The 22,006-nt window shown below is 27.6% G+C and overlaps 1 protein-coding gene across 1 annotated transcript; it reads right to left on the bottom strand.

Moving 5' to 3' along the window:
* Positions 1–1,343: 1,343 nt before the first annotated feature.
* On the bottom strand, positions 1,344–20,505 carry LOC135929846 (uncharacterized). Its single transcript, XM_065466575.1, has 16 exons — positions 20,476–20,505; positions 20,317–20,435; positions 20,065–20,274; positions 19,918–20,011; positions 19,798–19,872; positions 17,987–18,164; positions 17,312–17,367; positions 13,113–13,200; positions 12,499–12,566; positions 12,338–12,456; positions 12,084–12,293; positions 11,949–12,042; positions 11,821–11,895; positions 6,707–6,887; positions 5,418–5,473; positions 1,344–2,534 (listed from the first exon to the last, which is right to left on the bottom strand). The coding sequence occupies exons 1-16, from the start codon at positions 20,492–20,494 to the stop codon at positions 2,410–2,412; spliced, it is 1,767 nt and encodes a 588-aa protein (XP_065322647.1). The 5' UTR covers positions 20,495–20,505; the 3' UTR covers positions 1,344–2,409.
* Between the last annotated feature and the right edge of the window lie 1,501 nt (positions 20,506–22,006).

The following is a 22,006-nucleotide window of genomic DNA, read 5'->3' as shown; positions in this document are numbered from 1 at the left end:
ATTATAAAGTAATATTAGAAAAAAAATTTTTATAACGGATTTTTTTTTTGGATGATTTTGGGATAAAAATTTTTTATGTTCTCCCAGTGATTTTTTTTTGAAGATAATAAATAATTATTATCTGCTAACAAGATATATCAAGTGCTTTATCGAATTTACTATGTTTTGGATTTTATTATTACAAAACATTTAAGTTATATTTATTATATTCGGACAAAATGTAGTGTTAATTTTATATATATTTTACATATATAAAATTTATAATAACTTATTTATTCGTTTTGGTTATATTAATTAGTTGCTCAACCATGGTACAAAATAAAAAATAACATGCTATTGTGTTTTTTTTTAAACTTATTTATAACATTTCTAGAGAATTATTATTTTTTTCTTCCTATTTCAAATAGTCCACATCCCATCAATTTTTTTTTCACACTCCCTTTGATATATTATTCCAATAAAAACACTACTTTTTTTTATGGGTGCTCCCTTATTTTTGACAAAAAAATACTAATTTTCATAATTTATTTAAGATTAAAACAAATAAATATATATTTCTTATTATATAAAGCATAACATACAAAACCCAGTGGTACCCATAATCATATGTTATATAAATTTAATTTCGTGACAATCCAATTTGTTTTACTGAATGAATTTTTTTTAAATATTATTTTCTTTAAAAAAAACATTCACAAAAATTAGGTAGTAGATTTTATTTAGTTTTAGATTCACTATTATTAAAAAACTTTTTACGGAATATTTTAGAGAATATATCACTATTTGCTCATTTAGCACTCACATAAATCTTAAAATTCCCACTCTTATAAATAAATATTTAATAAAATGTATTATTCCTATTTTAGCACATTTCAACTGATTTTAAAATTACTCAGCATCCATATAAAATATTTTTTTTTAGTATTATGTATATTATACATACATATTTTACTCAATTTACCACGTAGAAATTAGTTTTATATTTCCTCTCAAACGTTATATTATTATATATATTTTTGCATCCATCTTAGTAATTTCTTATTTTATTTAATATATTTTGATTTGTTAATTATAATATATATCCATTATATATTTATATATAATTTGAAGTATATTCATTTTGATAAATATTTGATATATAAATTTAAAATAAAACAATAAAAAAAAAACTGTTTAAAAAATATTTGTAAATAAAATACGATAAATGGGGGAACGGATATAAATACTCTAAAGAGGGGAATAATCATGCTTAAAATATAATTTTTTTAAAAAATTTGTTAAATACAGTTTTTTATAAATAAATTGTGCATTGATGGTTTTAAAAAAAAATGTTTGAAAAAGCGTCGTTAAAAGCAAATCAGCTGGACCCGCCATTTTGGTAACACATATACTAATTATTCTCATGTTAAAAACTGCTATTAAATTGATAACTTGCTTCCTTATTCTCGATGATCCGGTAATTCTTTAATAAAGTTTGCATCAGATATAAGAATAAATTAGGCTCTCGTTTAAAATTTTAATAAAAATTAGTGTGACCAAGATGGCGTCTCCAGCTGATTTGCATTGATGACTTAAAATATAATTTTTTTTAACGATATCGGCCACGATAACGATAACAATTACGAGACTATTAGTTGTATAATGGACAATGAGAAGGTACACTGGTTATAATAATAACGCAATAACTCGGACGTACCCAAATATCATTGGCACAGCACATACAGGATCTATAGAACATACGATATTTGGCACACCGAACAACAAACAAGGAAGAGACTCTTCATGCAAACTTAACATAAACTCTCAATACTTACCAAGATATAAGGGTTATTATTTTTTGGTGCCTCACTAAATACTACTTAAGGATGCAGGTACATTATTATTATTATGACATTATTTTATTTTTATTTTTTTCCTTAACACTATTCTGCCGGTAATGGAACTAATACATCACCATTATTGTACTTCTTCCTTCTTCACTTTGCTAACTGGCTACATAGTGGTACCGTCTACTATAATAAAACGGGTAGACATCATGTATGGGATCTATATACTAGTGAAAATACATGATGCACGCTTCAACTCCTGGTGGGTGATGAAATTGCACTTCGTGCAATTTCTGGCGTGGTAATGAATGAATTTGTTAAAATAAAGTTTTCTATAAGTAAATTGCATTGATGGTTATAAAAAAAATTTGAATTTATTCGTAAATACTATAAATTTCATATTGACATATTTGCATCGGTTTTAATATTTATAAATACTGTAAGGATATATATATTTTTTTCTTTTATAATATATTAATTGCATTCAAATTTGTGGGAATCATGCTTTAAAACTTGTTTTTTAAAAAAATAAGTAAATTTTGCATTGATGGATAATATGAATTGGAGGAATATTTTGAAATCTTTACGGTATAGAGTAAAATGGTGCCTCTGGATCTGCAACATCATAATACTCAAGGGAATATAAATCTCCCCTCTTTTGATTGGACAAGGGCATTTGTTGCCTTACTTCCTCCAAATAATCCATATCTTTATATCATATAAAATAAAATTAGGCATCACGATAGGATTAAAATGGCTGTGAATTAAATGCCGGTTTATAAAATTTCACCGGGAAATAAAAAATAAATTTATTTAAATAAAATGGATTATGTTATATGAAGAGTTTTCTTAAGCGGTGACCAATAATATTTTCGCTCTTTTCTTATGGCCATCTTTCGACTATTACGCAGGCCAGTTCAGTGGAAATTGAAAAAGTTTATTTTTACCCTCCCCCCTCCCAGGAAACTAGACACCCTCCCCCCATCACTCCCATGTAATAAATAGCTAAAACGCGGTACGAGACTGACTTTCCAATTTATATGAAATGGCTAACGGCCAGATGGGGTCACTATGATTCCTTATCTTAGAGGAGGCTTCAAGTGTTACTACCAGGTTGCCTCCAGATAAATAAACATTCAGAATTTTCGTCAAGATCCATATTCACACCCCTTATTTCTTAATACATTAGGATATTTCAGTCCTAAATTTAAATACTTTTAAAATCAATAGTCCAAAAACTAAACATCGTTGTCAAAAGATCCCAAATCATTTAAAACATATTCTGAGGTAATTTCATGTTTTTCGGAATAAATTTCCTCTATTTGTTTTAGATAAATTTTTCAAAAAAAAATAATTTATATTAATAATTTTTAATGTTAATTTATGGTTTAAATATCTATATTTAATTCGAATTTTTAAAAGGAAAAGATGAGAGAGGGTAAAGGGAGGGGATGCCAGAAAGATATCAAATTAAGCCAAGATATTACAAAGGTGAGACACGACATCCCAATCTGATAAAGGTTTACCTGTAAAACTTATCTTCAGCTTCACCAAATCTACGGTATGTTTCACCATAGTTAACGAATTTCTATCTTTTGTTGGCATCTCTATTTCATTCATCGAGCGAGCTTTGCTTATACATATTATATCCGCGATTTTTTTTTGATTTTATGAACTATTCTTTAGTAGTGTTATTAAAAGGCTCGTTTTGAGCCGATTTTTAAAAACGGCTAACTCAATTTTATCCAGAAAAATATTACCAAGTCTGAAGATTCTGCTCATAGAGGGAACAAAGGTCTAGACATATATTATCGAAATCTGGAGGCTTAGGCAATATTTTTCTGGCTAAAATATTGAGTTAACCGTTTGGCGAAAACCAAGGCGTTTAACAATACTAGTATTTAGTTTCGTTATAATTACCCATAAAATCTTAAAAGCCCGAATTTTCTATTTTTCATTAAATGTACAAATCTATCTTCTCAATCCTCACATGGAGTGTGAGTACAATTTAAATATATTTTCACCGAATTTTAATGATTTACTGTCAAAAGTCTAGATTTCACATGCTCCTTTAATTTTTTTTTCCTATTAATTTGAATCCGTGGTAAAAGGCACAAAAAAAATTTCGAAATTAAATGCTGTTTGACATTATGAGTGATATTGATATTCCGTTTTTAACACAACAAGCCGACATAGTGAAAACATAATTTATATGTATTAATCTAATTTATTAATCTAATATAATAATTAAATAAATACTCCGCTTTCAATTCTAATCGAAACTTTCTATTTCAATAATTACCGAAAAAAAAACAACTTTTAAATATTCAATTGCCTTTTTAATTGGTCAGTTCTCAGCAAATGGGAAACACGAAATTAAGTTAATTTTAAAAAATAAATGATAAACATTATCATGCCAAGGTATAGCAAACAAGACACTCGTTAATCAGCGCTATCGTTTTTTTTAGCAATCACTTTTCAATTTTTCTTACCAACAAGCTCGTAAGTTATAAAAGAAAATTAACAAAGGGTTCAATCGAGCCGGTGCGAGTTCACTCCAGATCAACGCTCCCCTTAAACTATTCTACCACCGGTTTAAAGTCTGACGTCATAGTTTTTCTTTTCTTCTGATTCATATTTTTGTAGTCCGCAAGACTCATACATAATACTAGTAAGGCTTTTAATATTAACGTAAACCCAAATATTAAGTTTTTCCTAGAGGTTGTCGGTGTAGCCCGGCCCGCAGGCTGGGCGAAAAGATGTTGCTGGGCCAAACTAATTAAGAAAATTTATCTTCCTTCATCAAAAAATGTTGAGGGGTAGGGGCCAAAAATTCGATAAAATATTTTTTAACGGTGCAGTCTGGCCCGGGTCGACCACTGGTTCTATTTCAAATTTTTCTTATTTTGCTATTCACTTTCTTTATACTATCCACTAAGCGAATTAAAACAAACACTTTAATTAAGTACTAAACATTGATAAAATTTTCAAAATAAACTCTTTTACATTGTTTAATAGTAAAATTAAACCAAAATTTTTGTTGTTAATAATTATTTCCTTTATATTTTCTACTATACTGGTTAAAAACTAGGTACAGATTTTAGAATTAGTACTTCTATAGATGTTACGGGAATAAATAAAAAATAATAGTTAATCAAAAATTTTCATTGACGGGACCCGGCCGAAGGATTGACAAATAAAGGGTTTGGAGGAAAGGTCTCCGAAATATTTCGTAACCGCCATTTAGATAACTCCTGCTTAGCCTGTAAAATAATTTTCTAGAGAATGTTTGGCCTGCCTCATTGGGAAGGAAGAGGACACTAATTTGAGGGCCCGGGGTCTTTGAGGCACCCCGACCTGGTTTAATTTTTTTTTGGATTTTCCCATCATTAATAGAAAAGGTTTAAAATGTATATGTTCATCGTTAAAATTTTTAATTTTTTTTTGGATTTTCCCATCATTAATAGAAAAGATTTAAAATATATATGTTCATCGTTAAAATTTTTAATTTTTTTTGGGATTTTCCCATCATTAATAGAAAATATTAATTAGTTCCGGTTTAAAATATATATGTTCATGGTTAAAATTTACCTATTTCAGAATACAAGATACTTTCCTTTTCGTCAGTTTTAGCGATTACTTTGCCCCTGTGTCATAATAAAAAATTTTTAAAAAAAATTTAATTGGCATTTTTAGGCACAAATAAAAAAAATTATGATTTAAAAAAAAAACAGTTAAAAAAATCAATAAAGAATGAGAGACCAGGGGCTGCGTTTATTTACTTTAAAGGCCTCATTTATAGCGAACGCGATGACGGTTACGCAACATGTAGCACTGTTCATAACGCTCATTTCAAATGAGGCCTAAGGCGTGTCAAAGCTCGGAATATGTATATACAATCATCTGTTTAGCCGTCAATAAGCATCCTCTAAACGGCCTAAATATGTCTTTGTTTTATTTGCACCGAAAGAAATTAAAAAAAAAAATTTCGGCACATGTCTCTAATACAAACTTAAAACAAACCAGAATAGGGTGGGTGTTCATAGCTCAAATGCCGAATAGCATAGGCTAAACAGAAATAAGTTTCAAAAATAATTTCCCAGCGTTGACACGACTCAAGAATTTTTTAATTTTTTTTAAAAAAATTTGAAATTTAAAATGAAAATGGTAATATACACTAACTAAATATAAAGATTTGTAATGTCCTAGGCCACAAAATATTTTAATTTGTGAGCTTTCCTTACAAGATTTGTGATATAACAGAAATTAAATCATGATTTAAGACCGTTTTTTTTGGTAATTGTACAGGAAAAAAAAAATCAATCAATACCTATATACAAGAAAAATACATAAAATGTTATATGTGCTTAAATAAGATTAACTAACAGAATTCTTATAATCAATTTTTTTTTTAAATATAGTTTCCTATGAATTATATATATGCCGTATTGGGGTTCGGAATCTCTTGTTTTTAAATCCTTTACGAGAGCGATTTAAAAAAAATTTAAGTTCGATTTAACCGAAAATATATTCTAATGGGTAGAATACCCAAACTGTAAATTTCAAACAATTTTGCCATGAACTTTAGAAGTACTTCTAATTTATATTAATTTTTAATATGGATTTTTCATATAAATTAAAAAATAACTAAAATGTCTATCGCTGAAATTGGCTGGAATTTATAGGGTAAATACTCTACACATGCTGGAATTTTTAAAATCCAAAAATCACTCTTAGTAAATGATTTAAAATTTAGAGATTCCGAATCCCCACGGATTACGAGACTCCATACGACACATATATATATATATATATGAAGCAAACAATTACTGGGGAGGAATATTTATAGTCTCGAATATAATTGCAATAAATTTTTAAACCATGGGTCTGTGACCAAGCTATGTCCAAATGTTGTGTGACCAGCGGGGTTATTATCAGCAGCCGAGGATACACCCGCGCAATAAACTTGATTATCCAAAGCCCGAGCTCGCAGCAATAATTCCCAGTGAGGTGGTCCGGTTACATAGCTAAAAGCACTTGGGTAAAGTAACAAGTGACACCCTTATCCATGTTTTTTTTTATAAGGAAGAAAAAGTATAAACGAATAGAATTGAATAAAATAATTATAAATACTAAAAAAAAATTTGAAATATAAACAGATAAAGAGTAAATCTGGCCCGAGGAAAATGGTAACCTATTTTAGTTTTAAATTTATTGCAAAGAGCTACAATTTCATATCCCAAACACGACATAATATATATAAATATAATAGTGTGTATAATAAATGTGGTACAATATTTTTTTTAAGTGAATAATAATGTTGTTTATAACGATTTTCGTTTCTTAAAATTAAACAAATGATAACTTTTTGATTTTATTTAAAGTCTATTGGTTAGCCAAGACGAGTTTTCGAACTCACGACCTTGGCTTAAGAAGGATAAAAATTGAAAGGTTAACAGAATTAATTATTTATATAATAAATTACAAGCTATCATAATATGTTTTTAAATCTTAATAATTTTTCGAAATTATTAATGACCTCATATTTAAATATATAAAAACAAATTTGGCAAAGTAATTGTGAAAAATATTTTAACTATATAAAATATAATTTAAGTATTAAACATTATTAGATGTATAACCTAAAATTGGCATAGGTTCTCATTACCCTTGAATCTGACATTTATAAGATGGATTATTTAGAGTAAATAAGTTGTTTTTTTTATCATTCATGAGTAGTGTCAATTAGCCTTGTCAATCTAAATGGCCTAACTCATTTGAGAATTTAGTTATAAAAATCGATGAAAAAATATCATTATTATAATATATGTGGAAATGCAGTCAACAATTGGGTTGGGTAAATTTTTAAATACATTAAGTAGCGTGACTATCTTTTACAATCCCTAGACACCCCTATTTAAAAAAATCCGTACCCATAATTTTGCGGGCTTTTGGCCCGTTTTTCCCAGGTCTTTGGGCCGGGTTTTAATTTTAATATCTTATATTCATTATATAATTAATTTCTTCTTTCCTTTTTCTCCATAAAAGTTAATAATCATGGGAAGACTCACTAACCTTCTCTCATAAATGTCATGTATGCCCAGTTAACAAGAGACCTCGTTACAGGAACAAATAAAATCGCACATAGAAGATTTTGATACCATCCAAAACGATTAACTACACTCACAAAGATATTTTAAAAAAGCAAGTAGATAATATAACATACAAATGTGAAATAATATCATATAATATAGACCAAGGTGATATAGGCGGAGCAATTCAGACAACCGATTTTCTTCTATCAACGAAGAAACATTGCAACTCTTAAAATAATTTCATCCCCGAGGCTTCTAAAGAGAATATTCCCCCCCCCCCCCCACAATTATCACTAGTGATAAAATTGTCAACGCTATCTATTCCTTTAATAAAAAAATAGACTCCTTGGCGGTTTAAAACCCTCTTATTTTCTATACTCAATAAATTTAAAAAATAATCTTTCCCCACTCTCATCATAGAGATAACAAATTTTGGTAATAAAATAAATAAGGATATCCTTATACAAACTCAGCGTCGGAGTGCGTATAATCCCTTTAACCAAGCCAGATAGCTGTACCCGTCCGATGTAGTAGGTTCCTTTTTCAGAAGTTTAAGAGTCAAAATCGTATTCGAACGTATCAAGCATGATGTCGTCGACATTTTAAACTGTCACCAACTAGATTACGAGATCAAGGGCGGTTGCGAAATTGTGGCTAATATATTAAGAATTTACATAGAACCCTTTCCCACCACCCTTACTTGGCAATCTGTAAGCTTGATATCAAAAACGCTTTTAATAGCCTGCATCATACTTTTTTTTTAAAAAAATTCTCTGAAACTTTCCCATGCTACTCTAAAGTTATTTAATTCTTGTATGGCTTTCAAACGCCTTAATTTAACTCCCAACCCTGTCAGCAATTTATACAAAAAGTTTATTCTTTTAATTAACTAATATTTAAACAAGGAATTGGTGAAAAAATAACTAAATATGGTTTTAAAATAATGTTGCTTAATTTATATAAATGTAAACCTTACGATATCATTAGTTTATATTGTAAAAGAAAATTAAAAAAATTTCTTAAATAAAATCCTATTTTGGGAGGTTATAGGCATTTTTCATCCTTTTCTTGGAAAGGTATAAGAATTTCTTGGAAAGGTATAAGAATCTGGAAAAAATCTAGAACCATGCATCATGAATTAATGTATGTTATCTGATATGCACCATCAATGGTAACAGTATCAGACCAATATTATACATTTAATCAATACTTGTGGACAATACTCAAAATATAAAACCATCAGTTATTTTTAAAAAATATTTGGCCAGCATTTTTCAAAGTGAGAAAAAAATAAATACAGCTTAATAGATGTGTCCTTCTAAACAAAACGTTATTTTTTTTAATGCATACAATATTGTGTTATTTTTAATATCAAACTAGTTTGATATTTTTTAACGATTAAGTGAACAATTTCCTTTTTAAATATTATATTATGCAATAACAAAACAAACTTACCCAAATAAAGTATTAGATGAATTGTGGATTTCATAGGCTAAAAGGTAAAATAGTTATCTTGTTAAGTAACACCTTTCCCCTATAATTTTTAATGAAAGGATTTTTTTTTAAAACTAAATAAGCATAATTATTTGTTATATAAATATATTAATTTAATTTCTATTATTAAATTAAAACAAGGTATTCAATGAATTTAAGGAAATTATGATAATGGAATTATTAGATGACTAATCTAGCGGATCAGATATTACATTTACAGAATTTGGAACAATTACAAACCTTAGCAAAAAATAACAGATATGTTGTTATTGAAATATTTTATACAATTTTAATATATTAACCCTCTATTGCGCGACATATCAATAAATAATATAATGTTTTTAAAAAAAACTTATTTTTGTCAGGGCTTTTATAAACTAAAAGTTAATTATTTTTTTTAAAAAAAAATTTTTGAACTGTAAAAATACCATTTTTTTTTTCAATTTCAAGCCTATTACAAGATAAGGATATGTAATTTTATTATTTGATAAATATAAAACAAATTTATATTAATTTTCATGAAATAATTTAAAACAATCGTTTTTTGTAGTAAAAAAATAATGATACACCATATTTAGATCACTTTCGTAACCAATTTACACCCAGGGTTTTTGCATCGCGCCTTTTTTTTACTATATTTTAGCCAATGTATTATTAAATCCTGTCTTATTTCTTTCTGCGTAATAAGACTTGTCGGCCCCTTGCTAGATTTTTCTTTATATTTAGTGTCAATTGATATTCGTTTTTTAGGCTAGCCTTCATATTTTTGTTAAACTTATTACAGAGTCTGCTATTGAAATTCTAAATGTTTATAATGGCATCTGCTCTTTTGCCGGTACCTTTAAAGATACAAAATCTCGCCATACATTAACCATGATTTATGAGCATTATATCGAGTATATGGTTACTATACAATGACACCATTTACGTGATCTTATGTGAATCCACGTTCCATCTTTTAGAATTCCAGTTGGAAACTGGCAATTATAAATTCTATTAGCTCTCGCTGTAGAAATACTCCTTTTTGGGCCGAGTAATACTTGAAGTTCCATACCAACAGAACCAATTAACAAAACACAATTTAAAATTGGAATGTTGTGGCACCAATAGTTGAAATACCGCATTTCCACTAACATCTGCTGATCTTGAATCAAGAATTTCCTCATCTGATGAACCACTAAGGTTAGAATCAGAACTCTTCTCGAATACAGACATTTTGACTATAGATAGCAAATAAAGAACATTTAATAATATAAAAAAAAATAATCAAAAAAGCGCATTTTGTATCTGGGTACACCTACCTTAAAATTTAAATTTTAAACACTATTATTTTTATATAAAACATTTCTTTACCAGGATTTTTAACTTCCTGTTCCTTAAAATTTTGTACAAGCGAAATTACATAATTTATAAAATGGAAAAAATGCAACAATTCGAAAGTTGAAAACTTATTTTAGAATATTTATATTAATAGCTGTCTTTCATTTTTGACAAAATTAACTATAGAAATAAATAAATATATGTGTATCTATTATACATCATGTGTATTAAACTGTAAAAAATTTTATATTAAAATTTATACATTTTTTAATGGTATGTGTATTCAAATATGATGTATGCAATAGAGGGTTAAAATATTATAAACAATAACATATTTAGAAATAAAAACCTTGAATTATTTAGCAGCATCGATAGATTTTCTATCTTTATATCTTATTATTTTTAAATGCATCTCTTAATTCAATATTGAAAGCATGTATTATATATTTAAGATATTAGCCTACTTTTTTTATATCTACATTTATTAATATAAATTTAATAATAAAAATATAAAAACTTGAATAATATTTTAATAAAAATAATCTATCAGAATTCAGTTTCACGTTTCTCTTAAATAACTTATGAATCTAAATATCCAGTGTGATTATTCTGCTTGTATAGGCAATCTGGAAATAATTTGGTCTTGAATGTAGTTTACATGCTTTTTGTATTTTAATAAGTTAATATTAGTTTTGAAGTTGCATTGGTCCTATTTCTGGAGATTTAGTACTTTTTTACACAAATTATTTATTATAATATTTTTTAATGTAAAAAATGAGCTGTTTGAAAATAAAAAATATTGTGAAAAATGTGCCTTGGAAAACCTTTTGAATAAACGTTTTTTGGAAGTGGCCATATACTATGAATTTATAAAAAAATTATGCATAAATTACAATAAAAATAGAAATTATTTCCTATAACTCTTTTAATTTAATGAATTTCATTAAATTATATATGATATTTAAATTTAAAAAAAATAGATAAGTTATATCTTTTTTTCAATATACATTATTATTGAGTATCAACTAAAATGGTAGTATAGGTGAATCTTTGAGAGTAATATATAAATAATTCGAAGGACTTACCCAATTTCCTATATAAAATTGCCATTTCTGGAAATCTTAAATCATAGCATCTTCCTAAGCCAATTTTTATGTTATCTATTAAAAATTATCATTTTAAGTATATATATATATAGTATGCTTATTATTACACATGTTAAAGGTGACAATTTGATTTCCTGATTTGATCTTAGAAGACTCATTAAAGATGAGTTTGTTTGGAATATTTACATCAAATAAATGAATCTAATAAATCTGGTTTCATTATATATGGTTTTAAAATTTACCTTCCTAAATTGAGCTAATAATTGCCCATTCAGATTAAAAGCTAAAGAGGTGGCATAAAAATATCCATTGTATTTTTCTGGAATTGACCCAGCTACAAGAAAAACTTTATTTTGCTTTGCCACATCAGACAAAAAGTAAAATAAATTTCCTGGTATAGCTTCACCATGATTTTTATAATAGGTATTACTGTAAGGATTGCAACAAAATTCCTAAGCATAAAAATTTTTCTTTCAATATTTGAATTATAAAAAACTGGCAATATAATCAAGGCTGAACCACTTCTAGCTGCTTCTTTGACATAGTTAGCAACCTTTTTAAAATTATCGAGTTTATTATCGCTTATATTTAATTGAATTAGAGCTAATTTTAATTCTATCAGTTTTATTAATTAACCGTAAAAATAATTTAAATTACTTCGTAAAATTTTAGCTGACATATAATGAATGAATGAATTAAATTTGAAAACACATGGCGTGTGTATATGTAAATACAAATTAATAATAAGGTATAAATAAATAATTTATTAAACTATAAGATGTTATAGTCATTATTAACAAAATGGAGGAAAAAACTAAACTTAATTTCGAAAAAAATATAAGAAAAACTACTTACTTTCAAAAATCTAAGTACTTTCAGAAAGTATAGAAATACTTCCAAAAATAATCGTACTTTCAAAGATACATAACTCAAAATAATCCTTTATATTTTTATTAAAATATATAAAAATAACTCTAGCAAAAATTAATAATATTTAATTCAAATAAAATTTTAACACAAATTGATAAAAATACTTTGAAAAAAATTACAGAAAAATTAATTGTTTTTGAAATTTTCATCACAAAAGAAATAATATTTTTTAAAAGTCAAGAGAAAAATTAATAATTCAATTCATTTATGAAAAAACAAAGAATGATTCATATAAAAAATATAATAAAAATTTTATCACAAAAATGATCGACATTATATTAATTATATTCATATAAACAAAAAATATATTACGAAGTAGGACAATTATGTTTAATAATTACTATAGTGGTCCAGTTACATTGTATATATCATTTCTTTTTTGCTTTGAAACTGGAATTTGTTCTCGCACTTCTTTGAGGTAATCCATATCTTTCATTTTTATATTATGAATTTTTTACAATTAAAAAAAATTCGCAATAGCCTAAATAATATTATTTAAGTCTCGAGGTTTAGCAAATAATAGTCTAAATCTTACTGTCAACTAGTTGTTAAACGGCTCATTTTGAGCCGATTTCTAAAAACGGATAACTCAATACTTCATCCAGAAAAATATTAACCTAAGCTTGAAGAATTTGCTCATAGAAGGAACAAAGGTCTAGATATATATTATCAAAATCTTGAGGCTTAGGCAATATTTTTCTATCTAAAATATTGAGTTAGCCGTTTTTAAAAATCAGCTCAAATGAGCCGTTTAACAATACTACTGCCATCTATGAATAAAATCTCTAAGCGTATATAATATTATTTTAACTAAAAACTTAATTGGGCGGTTTATAAAAATCGACATAAATTGTCTTTTTTAACAACGCTATCAGCATCTACATGAAAATAATTATTTAAAGCAAACTCCTATAAAAAATATTTTCCTACACTTAAAAAATTAACGTATTTGATGGTGATATTCTCAAGATATTAATTAGAAGTTTTTATTATGTTAATCCTTTCATATAATTTAAAAAGAATAAATAAAATTATCAACACTCCACTACACAAGCTATCAAAAAATTGTAAATGTAAAAGAATTATTTTTTTAGAATATGAATTAAATTAATTCCCCTCATTTACGATGAATGCATTATTATAGTGTATTGAATGACATGAATTTGAGTTAGCTGATAGAACATTAACCCTTTTAAATTACGGCAAGTAGCATGTCATACTATTTGCTAAATAACGACCAAATTTTGTCAAAATATTATAAGACTCATTTATTTTTTATAATATATTATTGAAATAAGGTTAGGCTGATCTACTATATTTATATATCAACCCCCACCACAAGTACGAACAAAGTTGGCTTCAGAAAAAGTAGCCCTTGCTGGATTCGTACTCAGATCTATCGAACGCACTCACTCAGTGCAATAAACCATTAGTGAATAATATTATCAAAACCAATATCGTTACAGTGGTGCCGAAACCCGGGACTGAGGAAGAAATGTGGATCAGGTGAGCAACTGAGATGTAAATGAAATGATAGCATGGAAGATTGAGATGGGGTAAGATGGAATGGTCAATGAAAATTGTCAATTAAATGGGAATCAGATGGATAGAGGTTGGTCAATGGGCAAAGGATAGGGTGAATGGTCAAAAGGTTGTAGGTCAATGGTCAAATGATATGATGAATGGTCAAATGGGAGGATAGGATTAACAGTTTATAGAATAAGAATGATGTCTGATGAATTAGTTCAAGAACGAATGATGTTGGTTTCAAGGACAGATGGATGATTGGATCGAGTGATGTCTGGTATCAATATGCAAGCTGAAATGATGATTTGCTATGATGTATATGAATTGGTTCAAAATCGAATGATTGATTAAGAGGGGAAGAAAGGGTGCCTAAAGGAAGTGATAACGATGAAGAATAAGGCAAATGGTGATGGAGGAAACGGGGAATTGTAGTAGTTGACATATGATCATGACGAAAGAATTAGAGCATTGATGTACGAGTACATCAGATAAGGGAATTATAAAAAAAAATAACAACCTAAAAACTTGATCACAAAGCTAGGATTTGGGTTGTAGGGAAGTCAATACTGAGAGAGCAGGATGAGAGAAAAACGGAAACGATGATAGATGATGAAAACGAAGAGGAATCAAAGGACGGGGCAGGGCGAAATAAAGAGGGGAGATGTTATATATGTAGATATATGTGGTGTTGAATAGAAAGAAGAAATTGAGATCCTTCATTCATTATGATCATGCCAGATTTTTAATGATATTATGATGATTTTATTTTGAATATTAATTTTTTTTTACTTACTTTTTAATTTTTATTTATTAGGAACTATATGATGATATATGGATTATAATTAGAAACAATAAAGGTTAATTTTATTTTTACATTATTTAAATATACTGTTCTTTATTTGCTTATATGTATATACAAACTACATATAAATATATAAATACTACTAGATTGACTCATTCATTAAATGCATTTTTAAATCATACATAGGAGTCAGCTGACGCCGAACAAATGACATTTATGTGCATTCATTATAATGATAAATAAAGGTAATTAGTCGAAGAAACCACAAAATGAGAGCTAGAGGCTGACATCTATGTACGGACATTTTTAATTAATTAATCTAGTAAGTTGAAACTTGATAATAAAAATAACGTTTCCCTGAATAAAATTTTTTATGTATATATTCAGGTAAAGGCTCAGATTAAAAAGGATCGAAGGAAAATGATGATATAAATTTTATTAGTTTTTTTTTGTCAAATGAAATTAATAATAATCGATAAAAAAAATTAATCTCATAGAAAATGGTTCCTCACCTATAAAGTAATTAAATACATATATATTCATGGGCTTGGGCCGTGTTTCTCTGCCCATTTACTTTAAATCAGTCCACAGACGTTTAAGTAATAGTCTTAGGACTATTGCGCGTACAAGTAAGTGCGGCTTGCCCAGAAAGAAAGGCCCCTCAGTTTTCCCAATTGAATAAATTATCCAATTTAATGTATTTGTAGAGTAGCTTTATTGTATCCAGAGCAAGTAAAATTCAATATACATTAATTTTTGCGCTGACTTTGTTGGTATACAAACGGTTGCGCCTTTTTAAAAAATATTTTAATGTTCATTATTGATTTAAACTGGGTTTGTAGTAAACGTGCTATCTTCAAGCTTTGCGTTATTTAAGGCAACGTTATTTAACACAACGCTATTACAGCTGATTCAGTTTTAAAAACGAGTTTTTAAAAAAAATCTAAAATAAGGATAATTATTTTATATAATATTTAAGAAAAATTACATACCTTTTTATGGAATTCGCTATTATTTTTTTAAATTTATACCTATTTAGTGGCTTTATTTTGTAATAACGCAACACTCGAAGATAACGCATTTACTATAAATGAGGCCCTAGTCTTATTATAATTCTGAAAAAAAAACCGCAAAATCTCTAAAAATGAGCTGGCTTCCGTCTAAAAAAACTGAACCTCCCTCCCTAGAAGGGGAAACTGGATGTTTTTAGTGGGGTACCGTGGCCCATATGACTTTGGGACCCCATCGCGGTATTTATTTGAAAAAAATTTCATTATAATGACAAAGCACTACTAAAATAATTTTATAATAAAGTAATCCTGCATTAATTCTGTGAATTTTTCATTGCCTTTTTCTATCGTTCGCTTCACGTCTTTGTAATTACTTTATTATAAAATTATTTTAAGTAGTATTTTGTCATTACCTGAAATTTACTACCCTTCCATGACTAAACCCAAGGAAGTTGAAGCACTCGTTCTCAAAGCCAAGGGTCCGCTACTTACAACCCAAGTTAATTTGACACATTCCATTCTTTCGCTGCAAAGATCGAGGATGAGCGAACGACTCTTGGAAGATAATTATGCTAATATGTAAATAATTTTTTTTAAAAAATCGATTCATGAATATGTTTTGTATTTTTAAATATATTTTGTCAATAAATAAAAAATTTTATCTTTTATACCAAATGTTATTTCTAATTTTTTTTTTAAATTATGAATATTTTTAATTTAAAAAAAAAATTGAAATTCTAATAATCATAAACGAGATTTAAATTCCCAAACCCAGGTGTAAAAAATATTAGCCTGAACCGAACCTGGTAAATAATTTTACCGGATTCGTAACACTGGTTTAAATGTTTCCGAAAAAAAAATTTGTCATAAGACTCATGGTTAAATCAGATTCTTCAAATTTTATAAATTGTCCCTAAGGTAAACGATTTAAAATTGAGAGATCCCATATTCTGTCTTTCGAGACATAAGAGAAATAGCCAATGCGACGGGAGCGGTATGAACTAGCAATAGGTTATTTGCCGAAAAGAATGATAAGCTTAGGATGGAAGATCCTACGAGGTTGGGAAACAAGGGATTTCAGGGTTTTCTATCTGCAGAATTTGTCGAAGTGGATAGAATTTCAGCCCAAGCAAATTATAATTTATTTATATACACACACATATATATATATAAATAGTTTTTTAAATGTTTTTTTTAAAACCTATTGCGGAATAAACTATGCCCTCCTTTTCGTCGGTTTGCCCGATTATTTTACCCCTTTTATAATACACGTAAAAAAATATATACAGAATTTAATTATGCTTATAAGGCCGAATTCATAGTGGGATCGGATCCGACAAACTTTAACAGCTGATCGATTTTTAAATCGGTTTATGAGAATCAATTTTTCTTAATTAAAACCAATATTTCTTAGGTCATTATCATGTATAGAATTAAAGATAAAATTAATATTATTTTTAAAAAAAATTGATTCTCATAAACCGATTTAAAAATCGATCAGCTGTTAAATTTTGTCGGATCCGATCCCACTATGAATTCGGCCTAAAACCATTTGCATTTGCAAGATCCGAGTAGTGGTTGTTAAAAAGCCCTAATTATACGGCCCGATTAAGATCATAACCAAAAATAACATTATGTAAAGCCATAAAGATTTTGCTCATTGCTGGCTAATATTAGTTTAGCTAAAATCTTAATCGGCGGGCTCTTTAACAACACTGGAGCCGGGAAAATATAAATTCTAAATTAAAAAAATTTTCTTTGGATTTATGAACTTTTGATTTTGGTTTCCAACGGTCATAGTAATGAACCGTGAATGGTTGCTCATCATTATAATCATAAAATTCGGTTTATAAAAAAAATATATACTATTCTCTACCAAGGATCGGATATTAAGGTGTGCCCGTAAGCTTTATAATCGGAATCGGCGCTACGAGCCGGTGATATGGCGGCGCAGTATACCTGATTATCTAAAGCCCTCGATCTTATCAATAATTCCCAATGGCAAGGGCCCGTTACCAGGTTAAACGCTCCGGGGTATAATAACACGTGACACCCTTTTTAAGTATCCGTTGTGTGGTTAGGAAGGGGTTACGGAATTTTATTTTAAATATAAAAAAAAAGAAAAAGTAAACAGATTTGGTCAAATAATTTGTAAAAATGGCGAAAAAAATATTTACCCAACCCCCCTCTCTCCCTCCCACTCCACATTCCATATTATCGAAAATGTTCATTCGTGGCTTAAGATCTCCAAGTAAAACCTATTGCAAATCTAATTTCGAAATTCGAGTTAGTGACTAGAACACCTTCCCCCATCTTGTTCCGGAAATAACTTGATTTTATCATTTTTATTTAGGTCGGGCTAGATTCGAAACTCGGTAAAAAATTTAAATGAAAAAACAGATTTAAATTTTTTTTTACAGCTTTCCTTGAAAAAAAAAAATCATATAGGCCGTGTCTTAAGTTCGGCTTAACTTGGATACTTAATTGCTTTTTAGTCTACGCTAAAATGTATTTAATCGTGACCAACTTATTTTGTTTTATTTTAGCTATTTTTCGTATTTTATTCCAGTTTTTTTAACGTTTTTTTGGGCTATTAAGTAATAAGCCAACTTATAATTATATTTCTTTAATTTTTTTGGGGGGGAAGGGGTGGGGAAGGGGTGGATTCGATTATTTTGAGGTCGGATCAGACCTTCTTTAAAATATGTGTTCAGGTCGGATCTTCAAACAAGCTTTTCGATATAGAGTTCTTTAATTATTTGGAGATCCATATTATAATTTGATATTCCTATTTTTTTTAAAATATTTAAATATTAAAACTAAAGGTGAAAATCCATTAAGCATTTAAAATCCTTTTAACCTAGTGTTGTTAAACGGCTCATTTTTAAAAATGAATAACCCAATATTTTAACCCAAAAAACTATCGTGCAAGCCTAGAGATTTTACAATATAGAAAAGTAGAAAATGTTTTCCGAGATCTATTAACCAAATTTTGAGGATTTTCTTACCCCATTCTGATAGTTATCAAATAATTATATTTCCATAAAAACTTGCTAAATATATTGAAGATATCAGAGCAAAATAGAAATTTTACTTAATTTGAATTAATCTTTTATTCTAGATTTTAAGAGTATCACAGTTGATGGCGATACCTTAAATAATTAATTTTCAATGATTTATGTAAGCCTGAAGATTTTTTCCTGTAGATGGCACAAAGATGGACATATATTAATGAAATCCTCGAGGGGCTTAGACAATATGTTTCTGGCTAAAATATTGAGTTAACCATTTTTAAAAATTGGCTCAAATTGAGCAGTTACTAACACTAAAAATAAATCAATAAACTCTTTAAAAATTAATACATCTGTTAAAAGAAATTATTTTATCAAAATTTGAAAGAATATATAATAAGGAAGTTACAATAAATATGTTAATAAGTTTATAACTTCCACATTATGTTTGTTTTATTAAATAGTAAACCTGCCTTATGTGATATCTGCACTAAATTAATGAAAATACAGATTAATTTAACAATCCCCAAATTGAAAAAGGTAGAATTAGATAAGTTTTATTTAATTTATCTTAAAAATTTTATGTAAATTAGGAGAATAAATTTTAGGCATAATATTGATGTTTAAAGAAAAATTAAGGTCATGAAATAAATTAATGAGTTTAAACAAAAGTAACCATGTTTCCTATAAAGCAAAGCTAATTCTGGAAATCTTAGATCATAACATATTCCTAATCCAAATTTTATGTTTGCTATTTAAAAAATTATAAATAAAGCAATATATTTTAAATGGATACATATATTAAATGTAGAGAGATTGTATCCAGGTTTTAAAGTTTCTGATTCTTTAAACTGCATTTTTCCAGGTATATCAATGTCAAATAAATGTATCTAATATTATCATTTAAATTAAGGAATTATAATATTAAATAAAGTATGCATACCTTTCTGAATTTGGTTAATAATTTTCCATCTGTATCAAATACTAAACAAGTATTATAATAATCATTTTCATATTTTTCTGGTATAGATCCTGCCACTAAATGAATTTTATGATGTTTGGCTAATTTAGACATTAGTTCAGATGTTTCCCCAGGAATAGATTCAGCGTACTTCCTAAAATATTTATTCCCATATGGAGAATTAAAGCATTCCTGAAAATGAAGTTTCTATATGAAAAATAAAAAGTTAAAAACTGGCAAGGCAATTAATTGTGCTCCTTTGTTAACAGCCTCCTGTACAAAATCTTTAACTCTATTTAAATTTGTTGTCTTCTCCTCACATACACTCAATTGTATCAAAGCAATTTTTAACTCTATAAATAGGTTAGCAAAATATAATCATTTTTTTTTTACTTTGTAGCATTTTCATCATATGATTTAATGCCTGAATGATTGTAAAAATTTTATAGTTTGTGTTTCGATACATTCAATAACGAAACGATGAAACTAGTGTTATTAACAGGCTCGTTTTGAGCCGATTTTTAAAAACGGTTAACTCAATATTTCATCTAGAACATTAATACAGCCTGAAGATTTTATTTGTATAAGGAACAAATGTTTGGACATCTATTAGCGAAATCTCAAGGCTAAGCCAATATTTTTCTGGCTAAAATATTGAGTTAACCGTTTTTGTTTTATTAAACGGCTCGTTATGAGCCGATTTTTAAAAACGGCTAACTCAATATTTTAGCTAGAAAAATATTGCCTAAGTTTCGAGATCTTGCTAATAGATCTCCAAACCTTTGTTCCTTCTACAAACAAAATCTACAGGCTTGCATAATACTATTCTGGATGAAATGTTTAGTTAGCCGTTTTTAAAAATTGGCTCAAGACGAGCCATTTAACAACACTAATAAAACTAGATGAAACACTACCAACTAATAAATAAAACTTATACCTTTTTTTTTGTCCTCTTTTAATTCATATTTATATTTAGTGTTGTAAAAACCCGATTTAAATTTTTTTGAAAAGTCCTTAACATGGCATAATGTTATGAAAGCCTGGAGATTTTCCCCATAGATAACAGAAAGGTTTGGAACTCTACCAAATCTCAAGGATTAGATAATATTATTTTAGCTAAAATCTTAAGGGTCTTTTAACAACAGTTTTCATATCATCACAAAATAACCTCCAAAATAAAATATTTTTTTCAGTTATTTATTTATCAAGAAACAAATGAATCCACTTGTTCTTATCTCTAACTTAGATTTTGTTTAAATTACTAATATATTTGTAAATTATCTTATTTTTTTTTATAAAATTAATTAATAATTTATATTTAATTAAATTACATTTTTACAAATTTACCGATAACGTAAATAATTTTATTTTTATTTTATGTAAACATGATAAATTTATTATTATTTGGTTTAATACAATGGACAAAATTATTATATACAATGTCTAAATAGATTTTAAAACTGCAAAAGAGTCATATAATATATTTCTAGTAGAACTTAATTATTGTTAGCCAAAATGGGTACTTCTACCAGTGACGAAGCGTCAGGTTCATTACTAGGGAAGCAATCAAAAAATTTTTTTACTTTATTTTGGTCAAACTCAACCATAAAAACATTAAGATTTTTAAATAAGTGGTATTCGTCTTTTTTTTGAGTAAAATGATAGTACTGCATTATAAAAGATATTGCTAGATTTTAAATTTTAAAAAATTTTTTTTTCAATCGAAATCTAAGATAGGTTTGATAATCGATTTTGGCTCATCCTGTTTCTACAATAAGATTTGATTCTTTTTAATGATGAAAAACTCCGTTCTGCACTTGCTGTTGTTGAAACAAAATTTAAGATGAATTTTCATAATTTAAAAAATTCTTTAAAACTTTTCATTTAATCGGTGCATATTAAAAATTTAAGTATTTCATTAACA

This window comes from Gordionus sp. m RMFG-2023, chromosome 5, assembly GCF_954871325.1.
Source record: "Gordionus sp. m RMFG-2023 chromosome 5, tfGorSpeb1-WG-v2, whole genome shotgun sequence".
In the NCBI taxonomy this organism is placed as follows: Eukaryota; Metazoa; Nematomorpha; class Gordioida; order Chordodea; family Parachordodidae; genus Gordionus; species Gordionus sp. m RMFG-2023.
Note: the sequence above shows the minus strand (reverse complement) of the source record. Positions and strands in the feature narration are given on the sequence as shown.

Coding starts and splice junctions, on each gene's coding strand:
- LOC135929846 (XM_065466575.1), bottom strand. Junction 12,294..12,337: donor CAGCCTTGATTATATTGCCA/GTTTTTTATAAT, acceptor TTTTATGCTTAG/GAATTTTGTTGCAATCCTTA. Junction 2,535..5,417: donor TATCTTGTATTCTGAAATAG/GTAAATTTTAAC, acceptor TATGATATAAAG/ATATGGATTATTTGGAGGAA.